The sequence below is a fragment of the Catharus ustulatus genome, chromosome 6 (assembly GCF_009819885.2).
Source record: "Catharus ustulatus isolate bCatUst1 chromosome 6, bCatUst1.pri.v2, whole genome shotgun sequence".
Taxonomy (NCBI): Eukaryota; Metazoa; Chordata; class Aves; order Passeriformes; family Turdidae; genus Catharus; species Catharus ustulatus.
Window position 1 is genome coordinate 33431997 of NC_046226.1, and position 16644 is coordinate 33448640.

Genomic DNA, 16644 nt, shown 5'->3' on the forward strand with positions numbered 1-16644 from the left:
TTAAACTACGACTAAGATTTTTAAAAGACTATTTGTGCTCCTTTAAAATGAGAACATTACTGAATTTAAGACCTCTGAAAACCAAGAAATGGATGAGGTGCATATTCCTCCAGAATGTAGATGTAACCCTGTTTTTGAACAGATTTTCCAGCCTACCTTTAAATCATAAAGGTGGACTACCTTACAGATGCTGCAAATAAGAACACAGAAAAAAAAGCACAGTACTGTAGTACTAATTCTGTATGCACAGTTATCTCAACATAGTGAAATGTGCTTTTTATGAAGCAGAAGAGCTCTCTGTAGACAACTTTATTCCAAAGATACCATCTTAGACTTCCTTTATGTTGCTGTGTTTGCTTCTGAATCCCAGCTGTGGTTTCAAGGCACTATCATCATGTTTCCTGTCATCTGAGAGACTTGAAGGCAAGGAGATATGTCTTTTATTTACACAACTTCCCAGTTCAGCTTTGGAATGAGCTATGTGTGTGGTTGTGTGCTCAAATCAGCCTTTGCTTTACTGCTGCTGCTCTGACAAGCTGTTCCACTTTGCCACAGCTCAGTGTCAGCAATGTGATTGCAGCTGGGGTGTAAGCAGATGAAATCTAGTGTTCAAAACTGATAAAGACTGCAAAAACTGAAAATCACTCTCAGGATCCTTTCTCCCTTTTTTGTGCCTTATTAATCTTATTAAATGCATAGATTTTTACATCTAATTATCTCAACAAGCTGTCTAGGTTGTCCTTCTTCCTGTCAGGGAAATTATTGAAATTATCAATCCTGCTTTGAGGATTCTAATATGTATAGATAATATCTTCCTGCAAAATACGCCATTATCTTCACTGCTTGTCAGTCATTCCATTAGCCTTACTGAGCAAGTTTTTGTGGCCATTGCCCACCTTATCTTGAGAGGACTATCACATTGCAGAGCAACACACATGGTAACCTTTTCTTTTTCTACTTCTTCTTTGGATGACTCTGTCTTATCTTCCACTTTTTATGTGTATGTTCTCTTCTGCATGAGAACAGGTTATTTGGCTATTTGCTTAAAGTCGGAATTTTTTCACAAATGGTCAGCCATCTTCAACTTCTTTTTCCTGCCTATAAGTATGGGTAGAACTCTCTAATTTCTGCTTGTCTTTGAATACACCACTCAACAAATCCTGTTCGTAATAATTAGAATAATTTAATTAATATGTTATTCTCTTCCTTTTCATGTCTAGGTGGCTGCATATTTCAAGAACATTTTTCTTTTTAGTGTTAAGAGCTCCTTCAGGGCTGGGATTTAACTGAAGAGAAATCTTTAACATCTGAGAAATTTTCTTCTGAAAAGGGATTACTTTTCAAAGGAATTAATGCCTTGAGTTCTAGTTGTGGTAGCAGTACTTAAACTTCACAACAAGCATTCCCTAAATGACCTTAGAAGTCATAGACCTGAAAGGAATTACATCTGTCCATCAGGAAGAATTCTCATCAGCTTGCTAAATGCACATTCATTAAAAAACATGTCTACATCCTTTTTATCTTGAGTTTTTATGTCACCTTGTAAGAGAAAGGAGCCCAGTGTGATCAACCAAAACACGAGTTAGATCCTGCATCAAGCCCAAGCATCAGTGTATCAGGCAGCTGTTCACAGCCACCAGAACAAGATATAGTTCAAACTATATTAATACACAGCAAGAATGCTGCCTGACACGCACCAAAGGAAAGATGTTCTCAGTGTAATGCCATACCTCTCTGCAAACTCTTCTAGCCACCTTGAATTGTATTGTATTCCTTACGCATTCTGGGATATCCATCAGTTCCACATATGTCAATCTCTGTATATCACCATGTTGTCCATAGTCACACTTTCCACAGTGCCTTTTAAACCTGAATTGCTGAATTCCTCAGAAGCCTCTTTTTTAGTTATTTCCCCTAATCCAGGCATCTTAAACAGAACCTTTTCCATTAATGAAAGGTATCATTCCCTCTCCTCTTGATTCCCTCAAAATCTTCTCTTTAAATGTTATCAAAGATAGGAAATTTCAAATCTTCCTGACTGAACAACCATCCTCAAGAGTATCATTAAAAAAAATTAATTCTTGAACTAAGCATTGCTCCAAGGTTTTATTGCAAAACTCAAGTGCCTTTTACAGCCTCAGCTGGCAATGAGGGGGCAAAAGGCCACTCTAGGCACCAGCATAGCCAATTGGAACACTCACAGACAAGAATGATCTCTTGTACAAAAATAGCAAGTACCAAAGAAACTGAGTTTGCAATAAAAGCTTCTGAAAAGCATATGAAAATACTAGGATCAAGTAAGAAATATTTTCATTAGTAATTTTCTGATTTTCAGGGGTTTAAATCTTCGCAGTAAGTAAACAGAATCTCAATCTCTAATAGCACATTCATTAGCTTTAACTTTGGGGCCTTAAGTTAGAACATTTGGCTTGAACTCAGAAACTGAGGCCCATATCACCTTTAAGAAAAGACACAAATCCCAGTGTCCAATACAACACTACTGTTCTTGTAGAATAACACTGACCTGCCTTGTTTTTCATGTAATATTAGTGTCTGATTTATAATTTTGAGGTATTTAAATATGAAGCACTACCTGATAATGTAAAAACAAAATTTGTTCCAGTCTAAGTTTAGATTTAATGCTACTGACAGACTGGCACTATCTCAAAGCTGAGTGCATATATCATAAACCATTTGCAGGGTTTAAAATTAAATGTTAACAATATAGGTCATATGCCATTTATTGGCATTGAATGAATCACCAAACCATTGACATTGTGAACAAGGAAATGCGTCAGACTTTTCAGGGCACTGTCTCTTGTTCACAATAAATAAACAAGATGAATGAGCCCCTTTCTAATTCGTACAAGGCTCTCAAGTAGGAGTTTCCACTACAGGAATCTGCATGAAAATCCTGAAATAGCTGCAGCACATAGATTCCTCCCACCTTTGTGCTAATGTAGTGGCCTACTGTCTGCCAGACTAATGGTCTGTTTGAAGTGCCATCTTTGAGATGGTTTTGACCAGATTAAGTTGGCTGAGAGGAGTAGAAAGAAGCCACTCAGTATACCAGATCAACCAACATAGGAAAGGTATATAAACACAGATATCGTTAGAAAATAAAATAGGAAGCTAAAACTATGTATTCAATACTGGTACCCCCCAGTGAGCTCATCATAAAGAGCATTTCTTAAAATGCTGTTCAGTTTTAGCACACATTTTGTTACAACCTTGACAAACAAATCAGGAGAACAATGTGATGCTTAAACCATAATGTCTCAGTGTAATGGGTGCTGTAAGCTGTGTGGACTTGTGAGAAATTAAACATACTTTTCTTTGAATAGCTCAACTGACCGTATGTGATGTCCTTGTGTTTGTAGGGCACTGAAGAACTAGAAGTTCGAATCCTGGTGCAAGCTCGACCAGGCCAAGATATCAGGTCTGTATTTATTAAAGTACCTCTGTAAGGAATAGAAGGGTTGATGAATTTCAAAGTAATTTTTTAATCATGAGTAGTACTGACATTTTGACAGGCAAGACCAATCAAGGAAAGGTGCTTTGAATCTCATTCTGTTTCTCTTTCATGTTGTTTTTCTGTCCTGATTTTCAGACCCATAGGACATGACATTAAAAGAGGTGAATGTGTGCTGGCGAAAGGAACCCACATGGGTCCGTCTGAGATTGGTCTCTTAGCAACTGTTGGAGTAACTGAAGTAGAAGTTAACAAGTTTCCAGTAGTTGCCGTAATGTCAACAGGGAATGAGGTAAGAAAAGTTTGTTTAGAATTATACTCTGAAACACGGTATGGTTTTTTAGAGGCAGTGTTTTGGTTAGTGATTTCCACCCTGTTCCTGAGCAGACTCACTTTTGACTGCAACTCATGCTGACATGAGCTTTTTTTGTGAGGGATCAACCCATAATCTGCTTGTGTTTCCTCCCTGAGGGGCTTTCTCACAGGTCTCACAATCTCTTTGCCAAAATTTTGGCGATGTGTCCAACCATGTGCCAGCTGCTTTCCTCCTGCCAGCAAGGGAGAACCTGTGGGGTAGTTGGGGTTGTAATTCATGTTGCCGGTCATGGCTGAGGAGTAATTTCTTTTAAGCAACACCCTCTATGTCTGTAACACAAATGGCAGACAAACTGGCTTTGAAAAATGAATAGTTCTACCAAATGCCTTGTTGAAGTATTGTGCCTCAAAATTCTTTCTAATACTAGTGCTTGTTGAAATCCAGACACTTTCCCATTGAAGAACAGCAGACCAGCTTTATAACTGCTTTAACTACATCAGAAAAATCAGGTTTAATTTAATTTATTAACTTTACATATGTTGACCCAGGCCAGCACCTGTGTCCTCTCATTTCTTCCAGCAGCAGGACAGAGAAAGAATAGGAAGAGCAAAACCTAAAGAACATGTGGGTTGAGATATATGGATTAAGACAGCATGAAGTTTTGACTGTCCTTTAAGACAAACTTTTTGCAATCCATCTACAAATATTAACTCAATAGCTTTATTCTCATACAGCTTGAACATGTTCTATTTAGAAAGATTTTGAAAACTTTTCATAGGTTGAATTTTGTCATCTGGTGTAGAGATTATTGCCAGATTTCATAGTATAAACAGGGTGTGGCATGCAGGAACCAAACAACTAACTGGGGAATAAATCCACAGAGCTACAAGGATTACAGGTGGTGATTTTCTGATTAGTAACATCCATATGAGTGAAGATTCTTGCATGTCATCAAAGGTTCCTTTACTGATGTGGACATTATCTTCTGTAAAATGTTAAGAGACCCTGCACAGTGGGTTATAACAAAGAGAACTGCAAGCCAAAGCATTGTATTTGCTCATGCTCTATTTTTCATTATTTTTACTTTATTACCCAATGCTATGATTTTGACAGATACAGTCTTATTAATAGTTCTATTATTTACCTCCTGTCAATATCGTATTGTCCTTTTGTGTCCTACATCACAATTTCTATTGTATATAAAACATACATTTACATGTGTGTGTTTTGTAGTTTAGCTTCCAAAATACATAACACATATGAGGTAGTTGCCACAATATAATATCTTGAGAGAAAGTTTTTAATCCAAAATAGTAGTTGATATAAGAACTAAGCATAAAGCTTCTATCTACTAATCCCATGCAGATTGTTGTATTTAAAAGACATTGTTTTTGGTAAGCAGACAATGAACTTCAATGCCTTTAAATCTGGTTAACAATATCAGTGAGATTCCCTTAAAACCATTTAAAGAGGAATAATAACATAAAAACTTAAAAGTTTTGTTTCAACTGTTAATGTCTGAGATTAGAAGCCATGTACTCATAAAGAGTAAGAATGTGTTGCAGACATGAACCACTAGAAACAAACGAAACAACATGGATTAAACAAGCACATTACATACCTTATTAATTTAAATTCACTAAATCACTCTATATGTATGTTTCATGATATATGTCTAAAAATATCCTGTCCAACCTGAAGAAAAAATTCTCACTTGTGTAAAGCACAGTGTTCCAAGGAGACTGACTGAGAGTGTTTCTGGTTTTATAGCTGCTGAATCCTGAGGATGACCTCTTGCCAGGAAAGATTCGGGACAGTAACCGTTCAACTCTCCTAGCTACAATCCAAGAACATGGCTATCCAACAATCAACTTGGGAATTGTGGGTGATAAGTAAGTACCACATGTTAGTAAAGATGTCACTTCATATTCATGCGATGCACTTTATGGCATCCATGGGAAAAAGAAATGCCAGAGAAAATGTCAGTCATTACAAGGGTCACTGTGTTGTGACAAGGCACATCTTGGAGAAAGTATTTCACCCTGTTATTAGAGCAAGAAATAAGTCTATTCTAGTATTAGGATGAATCTTTTGAAAAAAAATTATTATTTAATGGTGTTTGTTTTGCATTCTGTTTGTTGAAGCAGATAATATATTTCGTGTTGCAGACTGAATTTATTGCTGCAGTATCCTTCCAAGCACCCTACTTAAAACACATAAGGGGAGACAGTTCTACAGCAGCTATACTTTTTTGCTGGTCAAATAAAGAGAGAAGGAAATTTTCTCTCAGAGTTTATTTTCCATGCCAAAATTAATTTAGAGTATAAAATTTTGTCATATTCTGAGTAATTGTCTGTAGAGGAAGGCCCCACTGCTGCATATTGCTCAACATTTCCAAAAATATATGGAAGAGTATTTTTTTTAGCTTTAGTGGTCTTTACTTTGATTGCCACAGAGTAGCACCCTACTGATCAATCTTTCTGTTCATCTGACAGCGATTGCTCCTTGTTTCCCAGTGGTAGTGAAGTGACATCTCTTGAGAGCTCTAGGATAAGTGTTCAGTTTTCTGTCCTTCACAAGGCTGTGCAGTTAGTGCCATCCATGGCCTGAGTGTCTCAGCATAATGCATTTCCTCAATTTATTGAGACCTAGAGGCTTTGAATAGTCTTTCTTGCTTTTCAGTTTGGGTATCAAACCAACTGACAGACTTGGTTTGGCAGGGAGTCGTTCAGGTTGTCCTAGTGGGTAATTAAAAGTTAAAAAAAACCAAAAACAAAATCAAACCAAAACAGATAAGCAGATGACAAGGTCCCAGTGAGGGACTGAAAGGGAATCCAACCAGGTTACTGTTACAGAACAGGTCATTTCAAACCCAGTCTTCCCTAAAGCAGTATTCAATACAAAACATCACTAGCTTGACAGAAGGTGTATGAATGAGCCAGCCACTGCATGGTTTTGCAATAATTAAACCAACCTGCATGGTGGCTGCAGGAAATGCAGTTGAATTTGAAGTGACATCATAGTTGTGATCTTAGGGAAGGCAAATACTTCTGGATACTCTCACTGCATCCAGCTGTGCCCTTTTTTCTTCTCTATCCTAGTAAAACACCACTGCAGTTCCAAACAGCAATAAATATCGAGCCCTCCTGCCCATGAATGCTTCCAGTTTCAGGTGGTGATGTCATACAGAGTCTAAACTCATGAGACTGTTCTTTCCAGGAATGGTATCTAAATGTCCTGGATCACTAGAGCTTTCTGTATTATAAGGACCTTTTTAAACTTTGAAACATAAGTAGAATAGTTTTCAAATCAAACTATTATATCGAGAGATCAGGTTCTAGATTTATGTAGCTAAGAAAAAAGAAAACAGCCGCAAAAAGTTTTTTAGCTCCTGAGAGTCATCTCTGTGTAGAGGGATTCGCAGAGTTTTTCTTCAGCAAAATACTGTAGGTGAAACTTTTTACCACCTGCAGGACCAAAAGTAACAGCTACCATTACCAGCATTATTGTCAACAACAATTTATATCCTGTATTACCAACGGCTTCTTTCAATGGAAAAGATGCTTTCCCTGGTAGTGCCCTCTGGAAAAATAAGAGCATAAAAGCTTGTTTGTTCTTTATGGCCTTGTTCTAATCAAATAGGTATAGTCCCAGCTTTTCTGTAAAGTCAACACTATCAAAAGGAAAATTTGAACTCAAGGTCATTGTGCAAAACTGTAGCTATGTGCTCCATTGCCTTCAGGAATTGTTTCTGTGACCTCCTAGGCATGGAGAGTCTGTGAAGATAACTAATCTTGAAAGCTCTCAGTAATAAATGGCAAACAACTTTAGAATCATAGAATCATTTAGGTTGGAAAAGACTTTAGGATCATCAAATCCAACAAGTATTGCCAAGTCCACAACTCAACCATGTCCCCAAGTGCCACATGTAAACGTCTTTTAAATACTTCCAGGGATGGAAACTTCATCACTTCCCTGGACAGCCTGTTCCAATGCTTGGTGCCCCTTTCAGAGAAGAAATTTTTCCTGATATCCAATCTATACCTCCCATGCTGCAACTTGCGGCCATTTCCTCTCATCCTGTCACAAGTTACTTGAGAGAAGATCCCTGATCCCCACTTGGCTATACCCTCCTTTCAGGGCTTTGTAGAGAGGGATCAGGTCTCCCCTGAACTTCCTTTTCTCCAGGCTGAACAATTCCAGCTCCATCAGACTCTCCTCATCAAATGTGTGCCTCACACCCTTCAACAGCTTCGTTGCTCTTCTTTGGCATGTCTTTCTTGTAATGAGATTTGAGGCCCAAGAGAACTTCTTGCTTTTCTGTACTTTTCACAAATATATTTTATGACCTTTTTTTCTTCTCAGATGCTAGCTGAACACCAGGCAGCAAACAAATCTATCAGTCTAAGGAAGTGCCTGCAGCTTTGCTTTCAGTTATGACAGAGCTGATTCTTTTGAATCTTCACTATTAAAATGTTCTCTGAGTCTTGAGATAGTATTTCCTTGGCAAAGGTAGTAACACTTCTTTTCAAATGTTTTGTTTCCTACTTTTTCCTGTTTCATGCTAACAAAGCAGGTTCTGCAGGGGTAATTACTTTAGCTCACAGAATAGAAATAATGAGCCTGCAATCGCAGAGTGTACTTTGCAGTAAGTTTTGAAAGAATAATTCAGTACTGTTGACTTAGCTAAAATCTTCTGCACCAGATATCAGGATTCAGTCTTGGCAAGTCTTCTGCCATTCTTCCACACTCACATGCCCAGTCCGTATCTTTACAGCAAAATGCATCTGCAATTCTGTTTCACTCAAAAGGAAAATCAAATTGTGTAAATCACTTTGATAAGAAGTGCGGTGTTACTTCATTGCCTAATAAAGCTAACAGAGTGCTAGCCATACAAGTATTTCAGTACATATCTTTTGGACTAACATGACTGATTTGATGGAGTACTGTGGCACTTGAACAAATGCAGAAGACTTACCAGAAAGATGTTACAAAGGGTGTGATTTTGACACTTTAGTTAGCATGTTTGTAGAAGAGAGGAACAAGCCTTCAGTGTCTGTTTTATGGTTTACTGAAGTTAAACCATAGATTATGTGTGTTTGTGTGTGCTCATATATATGTGTATTTTGTATGTATAATATGTATCCAGACATTGAAAAACAGGAACATTTTGTGTACCTGCATTATATACTGGTGTGCTAAAAATACTGGCAAACATACTTTTCAGAAAGGAAAATTTAAAACTTGTACTTTTTTCTTTAATGTGTCATAGTATGTATTTCTTCCTTCCCATACTTTAGATTTGGGGGGTTTTCCCTATTTCTTTTCTTTATACAATTTTCATGGGGTAAATTTAACTTCATTTTACTGGCAGTATCACTTCCTGCACACCATAAGCACTAATGGAGTTTGAGACAGCAGCTATTAGGGAGCACAGTTGAGTATTACAATTGCTGTAATAGGTCAAGGTTTCTAACAACCATGTAAATCATCTTCAATCATATTTGCAGAACTAATATACAAGCATAAAAAAATTTTAGAGTAACATTTGCAAAGACAAACTTAGAGGTTATTTCTGTATACCATTTCAGCATACAAATCGCTCAGAGGTGTTTAGGTAAAAAAATAGCTTGTCCAGCTGCTTCAAAGCCCAGGATTGTGATATATGTAAACAGAGAGAATGTGAAAAGATGGAGAAACACACTGAATGTCTGGGTTTCTGAAGAGAGGTTATAGAAGCATTTTAAAAATGCCTTTGCATATTAATCATACGTGAAGTTACATTTTGAACTGACCACTCAAGTCTGACTTAGCCTACAGCTGTGCTTTCATTTGAAACCAACATTATATTTCTTTTGGGAGTATTTTAATGATTTCTGAGATTGTCACTGTTGTTTCTATTCTCATAAATTGTATATATCATTCAATTCAAAATAAAAAACAGAAATTCCAAAACCCTTAGATAAAGTTTACAGTTGAAATCCTAGAAGAAAGCAATAGGAGAAAAGAACAGACCTGGGAATGTGATACAACTGAAGTTAGGTCTGACCAGAAGCCAAGATTTTCTCTATTTGTGTTCTTAGCACATAAAAGCCAAGGTGTTTGAAAAGCACACATCTCTGAGTAGAAATGGAAGACATATCCATTTCCAGAGCTACTGCAAGGACAAGAAACAAATGCAAAACTAAGGAAAGGAAGAACCCTTTTGCTATTGTTGTTACTGTTGTGTCTTACATTTTTTTCTGAATTTCAGACTTGTTAAAAATTATTTTAAAAACAACTGGCCAGTTAAAGTTGGTATTCCAATGTACTTTTGAATGTTGCCTCCCAATAACAAGACCAAGTTTAAAAGGCTCCTAATTTCATTTGTTTTGCATATACTCTATGAAGTTCTTTGGAAACCATTGATAAAAATAAGTTGCACTTCTGATCTGCTTTGTAGAAGTCTAATTATCAGGATATTTTTGTGTCTGATTATTTCATTTGTGTTGTTCTTTGTATTCCATTGTTTAAAGTGTAAAGTTTAGCCCTAGCAAAATCTGCTGTAGTGTTGGCCTCTGTTTTACAAAGTCATCTTCCATTTTGACAGCTTTTCTTCTATGAAAGACTCTTATTAAGCTTGCTAAGGAATTTTGATCACGTATGTAATGAATTCAATTTCCTCTGCTTTTGCCTTTGTTTACATGAGTGCATTTTCCCCTTCTTTGCATTCTTTTTCCTATTTTCTAATTTCCTTATCATTTTTCTCAGAGACGTGTATAATATTTAGTTGCTTCTAGCAGCATTTTCATTTATAAGCCTGTGATTTCACAGTGGCGAGAGAAAGAATCTTTCTCTTTAGAGAAAAATTCAGGAAATTAATATTATTTCCTCCCTTGCTCGAAAGATTTATCTGAATAGTTACTAAATCAGCAGTTTTTGAGAGCTTTGCTACACTAGAAGTGTTTAGTCTCTTATTTGTTTACCTCTCCTTTGACATACTGTTGGACATACAGCTCCTAAATGACAGGTAAATCTATTAAAAGCCACCCTTGCTGTTGTAACAGCATTACTCTGTGATATACCTAAAATAAAAGCTTTGGTAGAGTCTCTTCATATTTAGAGTGGATACTGAAATCTTACTGAAGGATTTAGTCTGCTTCAATTTTAAGTTTGCCATCCCAAAAAAAGGTTCAAATCTTTTGTATTTGTGTGGGCTTCATGTAATTACTACTATTATAATATAGATGGAACATCTGGAGTGGAGTGAGGAGAATGCTCCAACTCCAAAATTTCTCATGCAATATCAGCCTAATATATATCATCATATAAGTTAGAATATGAGTTATGGGCAGAATCAGGCACAGAATCCTAGTCTTTCCCTGCTCCAACTTAATGCCAGCCTGGGTAAAAGCAAATATATTGTGAACAAAATTAGTAGTTGTAGTAGTATCATTTAACAAATAACTGCAAGAAAATGCTTGTTATAGAAAAGACCTTGCATTAAATGTCACAATATTAGGTTCTACTTAACTGACCACTTCTAGTTCTGCTCAAAAAATGATGGTGTTATAAATTTTGATGGTAGCCTAATGAATGCAAGGACACAGAGTAATGGTTTGAAGGTGATTCAGATGTGGTGGTCCTCTCCTTCCTTGCGCCCTGTCAAGAATATTCTCCTTTTCAAGCAGAAATGTTTAATATCTGTCACAACAACGCTTGATCATCGTTAGGGAAATCTTCCCATAAGTTGTCATATTGACAAGTCATCTCATCTAATGCACATGTTCCGAAAACACAAAGGAGATCTGAGCCAAAATAGAGGTGAAAAAGGAGCTTGTGAAATGGGACAATGCAAGTCCCAAGGAATCTTTTGTACCAGTAGTAAACTCTATAGTGTGACAGGTAATAAAATTTCATGCTGTAGAGGTGACAGGTGCAAACTAATACTCAGCAGTGTGTCATTTTCCTAACTGTGTTCAACACAAGCATGGGCTCCTTCCTCAAGGATTTTTTAGAATCAGAGCTCACTAGTAGCCCATGACAGTAAAGAGTAGATAACAAAAAGGGCAGAATACTTTGAAAATCCTGTCTTTGAAAACAGAGGAAATCTATTTGTTGGAGGAAAATAAAAATTACTATTTTTATAGTCTGTTTTTGAGATATAAGTTAATTTTAAAAGTACAGTAATTTCATGATTATAAGCCGCACCATTTTGACTAAAATTTTGGTCTGAACCCGAAGTGCGGCTTGTAATCAGGTGCGACTTATATATGGACAAAGAACAAAAAGTTGCTGTTTTAGTTTGGAGGACAGGTGTCTGCTGAGAAAGGCAGGAGCTTCTCTTTGAAATGGAGAATGTAAACCCCCTCCCTCCAAATTATTATCATTTTGAAATCAAGGGGCTTTCAGGCAAAGACAGGGGAATTAGGAATAACAGTTCTTTTCTAGGGAAATTAAAATAGAAATACAGTACTACAAAGAAACAAACTCCAAACCCTGACAAAGTCAGAGTACAACCTGACACCTTGTCAGGCAGGGTGTTGGTAGCAGTCCCATTAAATGGTGGCTGCATCCTCCTGCAGTGACAGATGTGATTCAGTTGGAGCAGTGCTCCTGTACAAGGTGCAGTTTCCCTCTGGAGGTCCAGTGGTGATGTGGAGAAATCCGGTTTTCCTCTGGAGTCCAGTGGAGAAAGGGGCTACCTTAGTGTCCCAAAACCTCTGTTTTTATCTTGGTAAGAAATGTTGGGCTCTTCCCCCTGGCTGGAGCAACTTCCAATGGGATGCAGTAATTTTATCAGTCCCACAGTGGGACTCAATGGGCCATTAGCAGACAATGACTCCCTGGAGGAAGGATGGGTTGTGAAAAGATAAAGAACAATGCCCTGCCTGGTTTCAACGGATGGCCCATTAGCAGAACGTCTCCTGTACTCAACAGATGGTGATAGAAGAGATACCTTTTATCACACTCTGTATTGTAACATGCAGCTTATAATCAGGTGCGGCTTATGTATGGACAAAGAATGAAAAGTTGCCGACACCCGGAAGTGCGGTTTATAATCGGGGTGGCTTATAATCGTGAAATTACTGTACTTAGAACGATAAGTTCTGTATTCAAGAGAACTTCAGCTTCTAGAGGCCAAAGTGTCATTCACTTAAATTACTTTCAACCTTCTTAATGCCTAGAACATATATAGGAATTTGAGTTCCCAAGTCACTGAGAAATTTTTGAGGCTTGAATTTTACTAATACCATAGAAGAAAAGAATGAAAACTAGTAAAGGCAGTAGATACAGAACAATTGAGTAAGTGGTGAACACTGAAGATGGGTCACTGTGTCAGTGATAAGAATCACTTATAAAATTTGGTTAAGTATATTGTTAATACAGCCAAACATTAATTGATATATAGAGGATTAAAGAATATAAATAAAATTTACAGATGGAGGTTTATATCCTGAGAAGTAAAGATTTAGGAAAAGATTTGAGAATCATCTAAATACAAGTTCTAGCATATGTATAAAGAGCTAGTCTCCTATAGAATTAGAAGGTTATATTTGTCCTTGCCTTCATATTCCCAGGACAAGAACCAGGATGGACTGTGTACTAAAGTAATACCAGAACTCAGGCTGTTTAGTTCAACAGGTGTTCTTACAAGATCATCTGATTACCTTCCAGTAATACTGAGCCACATGGAGAATAAACGAAATAAAGTTTCTGTTTCAGCAGCAGTGTCTATGTATTCAAGTTAGACTAATTCAGAGTGTAAGTAAAGCGTAATTTTAACAGTGATAATAATTAGTTATTAGCAAACTAAATCAAATGCTTTGTTATTCAATTGAGAGTGAGAATGGATATTTATTTACAAATCAAACAGAAGCAAGTTCAGGGAGGTTCTCACACTATTCTAAATACTAATTATAAAAAAAGAGAGTTCTTTCTCCTGGTTGCAAATAATATCTTAAGTATTATTTCAGAGAATTAAATTACTTTTTATGTTATTCTAATGGACAATGAATAGTAGAAGCACAAAATCAGAAATCTGTACTAGCAGAAATTACAAAACTTACCTTAGCATCGTGCTGGAAAAGATCTTGGATTTTTGAGACTGCTGTCTGTAATGTTGATGGTTACACCAGAGTCTGGGATCATTCATGAAATCTGAAAGTCTTTTGTGTGTCACTTCATGACACAGGGACCCTGTTTTGAGAAACAGAGATTGACTTTTTTACTCTGGCAATGAATAGATGAGCAAATGAGGGACTGAAGCCATTTTAGGAAATGGCTTTCTTGGGAAGCCTGTCAGAAAGAAATGGACATCTAAACTTTTAACCTGAATAATTGGAATATTTTTCCGTCACTTCCTATCAACATTAGTATGCATTCCATCTTTATAAGCTATAAGGAGAAACATGGCATGGCATGGATTTACAAGGTGATAAAATAGGATTTTAAATTTCATGTTAGCAGTGACTGTGGGCACATGTAACCGTAGTGTAGGGACGTTGGCCCATTCCTCTTCTCACATTCCCCAGTCAGACAGGATATGAATGTGCACAAAAGTGATGTTTGAAATGCCAGACTGAAGCTGCCTTGTTCTGGATCAGCTGGCTGTGGACTGGGGAGGGAGCCTGACTTTGCTCTTGTTAACTCTCCAGCCAGCTGAAATGAAGAAATGGATCGAGAGTCACACAGTGATGACTGATGACATGGTCCATTTCAATTATAAATATCTGATTTCAAGTTTTTTTAAAAGCTATATTTATAAACAGGTTTTTTTGCATTTTACATTTAATTACCCTACATTTAGGGGTATAAAAACATTTCTATTCATTTGATATTTCAGTTACAAAGGATGTATCTAAATTATTTTTTTTTTCCCACAAAAAACTGAATTGGAAGAAGTATAGCAAAAAGGTAATGCTGCTTTCATAAATTGGGAATCCATAGCAAATCATCAGTTGTTTTAAATAAGGTCCTGATAGGAGTAACTTTCTCAGTTTTGGACAGTTTTCTAATCCTGACTCTTGGGGCAGGGTATGAAGCTTCTCATGAATGAAGTGGCATCTTTATTGACTATGGAGTTACAAAATTAGGATAATTACAGCTCTTTCCCCCTTGTAGTTAAGAAGGTGACAGTTATTATGCCTTGAGACCTATTTCCTGAATAAGAAGCTAAAAGTGTGAGTAAAAATGTTTCAACGGGGCCCACCTCCAAATATTTTCCCATTATCTGTGGTCCTCCTTCCAAAATGTCAAGTTGTTTATCACTTCATTTTGCTTTGTTTGGAAGTCAAGAGTAAAGAAGTTTCTCCATAGACACTGCAAGGAAAGATGAACTATGCTTTGTTGGCATGCCCACTTGAGCCTAAATCCTTCCATAACTTTACTCTTCATTCCTTGTGAGAAGCCCTTCCAAACTGTAACAGAAGGATGTTCCCTTGCACTCCCTCTCTCTCCCATTGGCTAGCCTTGCAAAGGAAGCATTTCCCAAGGCGATTTTGAATATCTAGAGCCACCAAGGGGGACACAGCTGGGCACAGAGCTTCCCTTTGACCCCAGGAGACTCTCTCCTTCCCTGGCTCTTTATTATACCCCTTCTGCTTCCTTTACCCTCAGGAAGCCAGATGTTTTTAAAGAAGAAGGGACACAGAGCTTCCAGAACCCTGCGGAGACAGGCGTACCAGATTGGTGAGCACTGTTTTTAAACCACTTGGGACGTTGAGGCACGTGCATGCTCACAGGCAGGCTCGGCCAGGTGTCTGTCAGGGCAGAGCTTGGAGCACCAATCCAACCAGCATTTGCTGTGCAGGAGCAGATGGTGTTTTATCCTGTCCATTAAGTAGCACTGCCTTTTCAGTTAAGTTTTTATGCACCAGTGCACTGTAGACTTACGTGGCTCCACAACATTGATAAAATGAAAATGTTTACATTACTCAGGAAACATCTTTATCCATCAAGGCTTTTCCCTTTTAAAAACTGATCAAATTAGGAAAAATCCTGCTTGAAGATAGTAGTGGAGTCCAGGGAAGTCACTGTTATGATTCTTCAGTCACAACAGGAGTTGGACTTCAGTGATCCTTGTGGGTCCCTTCCAACTCAGAATGTTCTGTGAGTCTATGACACTGCATACTTGGTTTTCCACCACTGTTCTGATCATCTCTAAAGCAGGCTAACTGGAACATTCAGGAAATCTCTAAACTATGTACTATGCATTTTTTTCCAAAATTCTATGTCTTACTTAGGGAGATGGCTTAATAATATAGATTAATTTCCAGAACTTGCCTTCTAACATAGACAGGCCCAAGGAGCAGGAGGGGTGACAGAGGAAGAGTAAACCGCCTGTCATTTCCTCCATTACCAAACAGAAAAAATTAGTTTCTGTAGTTTCATTCATGTAGGAAATAAAAATAGGTTAAAAAGGAATGAAATTCCTATTGAAGGCTAATACCTGAAAACTTCAGATGTGAGGATCCTCACTGGGATAAATGTAAGAAAAGGTGGTAAGAAAAGGTTGGAGGATTGGGTTATAGCTTAATGTTTGCTTTGTTTACTGGAAAACAAATTGCTGCTCTCATGACTGAATCAATCTCCCATATCCTTAGGTTTCAAAAAACTGGTTCTTTTTTAGCAATTAGTTATTCATACTGAAGCCAGGTTGTTATAAATCTAGGTTTTCCTCATGTAAAGGACTGAAGAGATCAACCCACTAGTACCTTTTGCTATACTACACATCCAAAAAACCTTGAGAATGTGCACTATTTAAAACATTTTAAATTAATGTGAAGAACATGATACTGTCAAGACTGTCTGCTTTACCTGAAATTACTTAAAAGATAAAATCTACCAGCAGATGATGGACTTGGAATTTCTCATA

The 16644-nt window shown here is 37.3% G+C and overlaps 1 protein-coding gene across 24 annotated transcripts in view; it reads left to right on the forward strand.

Moving 5' to 3' along the window:
- Window positions 1-16644, forward strand: part of GPHN (gephyrin) — a 276586-nt gene that overhangs the window by 241434 nt on the left and 18508 nt on the right. For 12 of the 24 annotated variants that reach the window (XM_033063946.1, XM_033063948.1, XM_033063951.1 and 9 more), the window contains 4 exons: window positions 3381-3439; window positions 3611-3764; window positions 5559-5680; window positions 15387-15458. In XM_033063946.1, coding sequence (XP_032919837.1) covers window positions 3381-3439; window positions 3611-3764; window positions 5559-5680; window positions 15387-15458 — 407 coding nt within the window. The remainder of the gene's footprint in view (window positions 1-3380; window positions 3440-3610; window positions 3765-5558; window positions 5681-15386; window positions 15459-16644) is intronic. The other 12 variants (XM_033063950.1, XM_033063954.1, XM_033063956.1 and 9 more) reach the window with 1 other exon arrangement.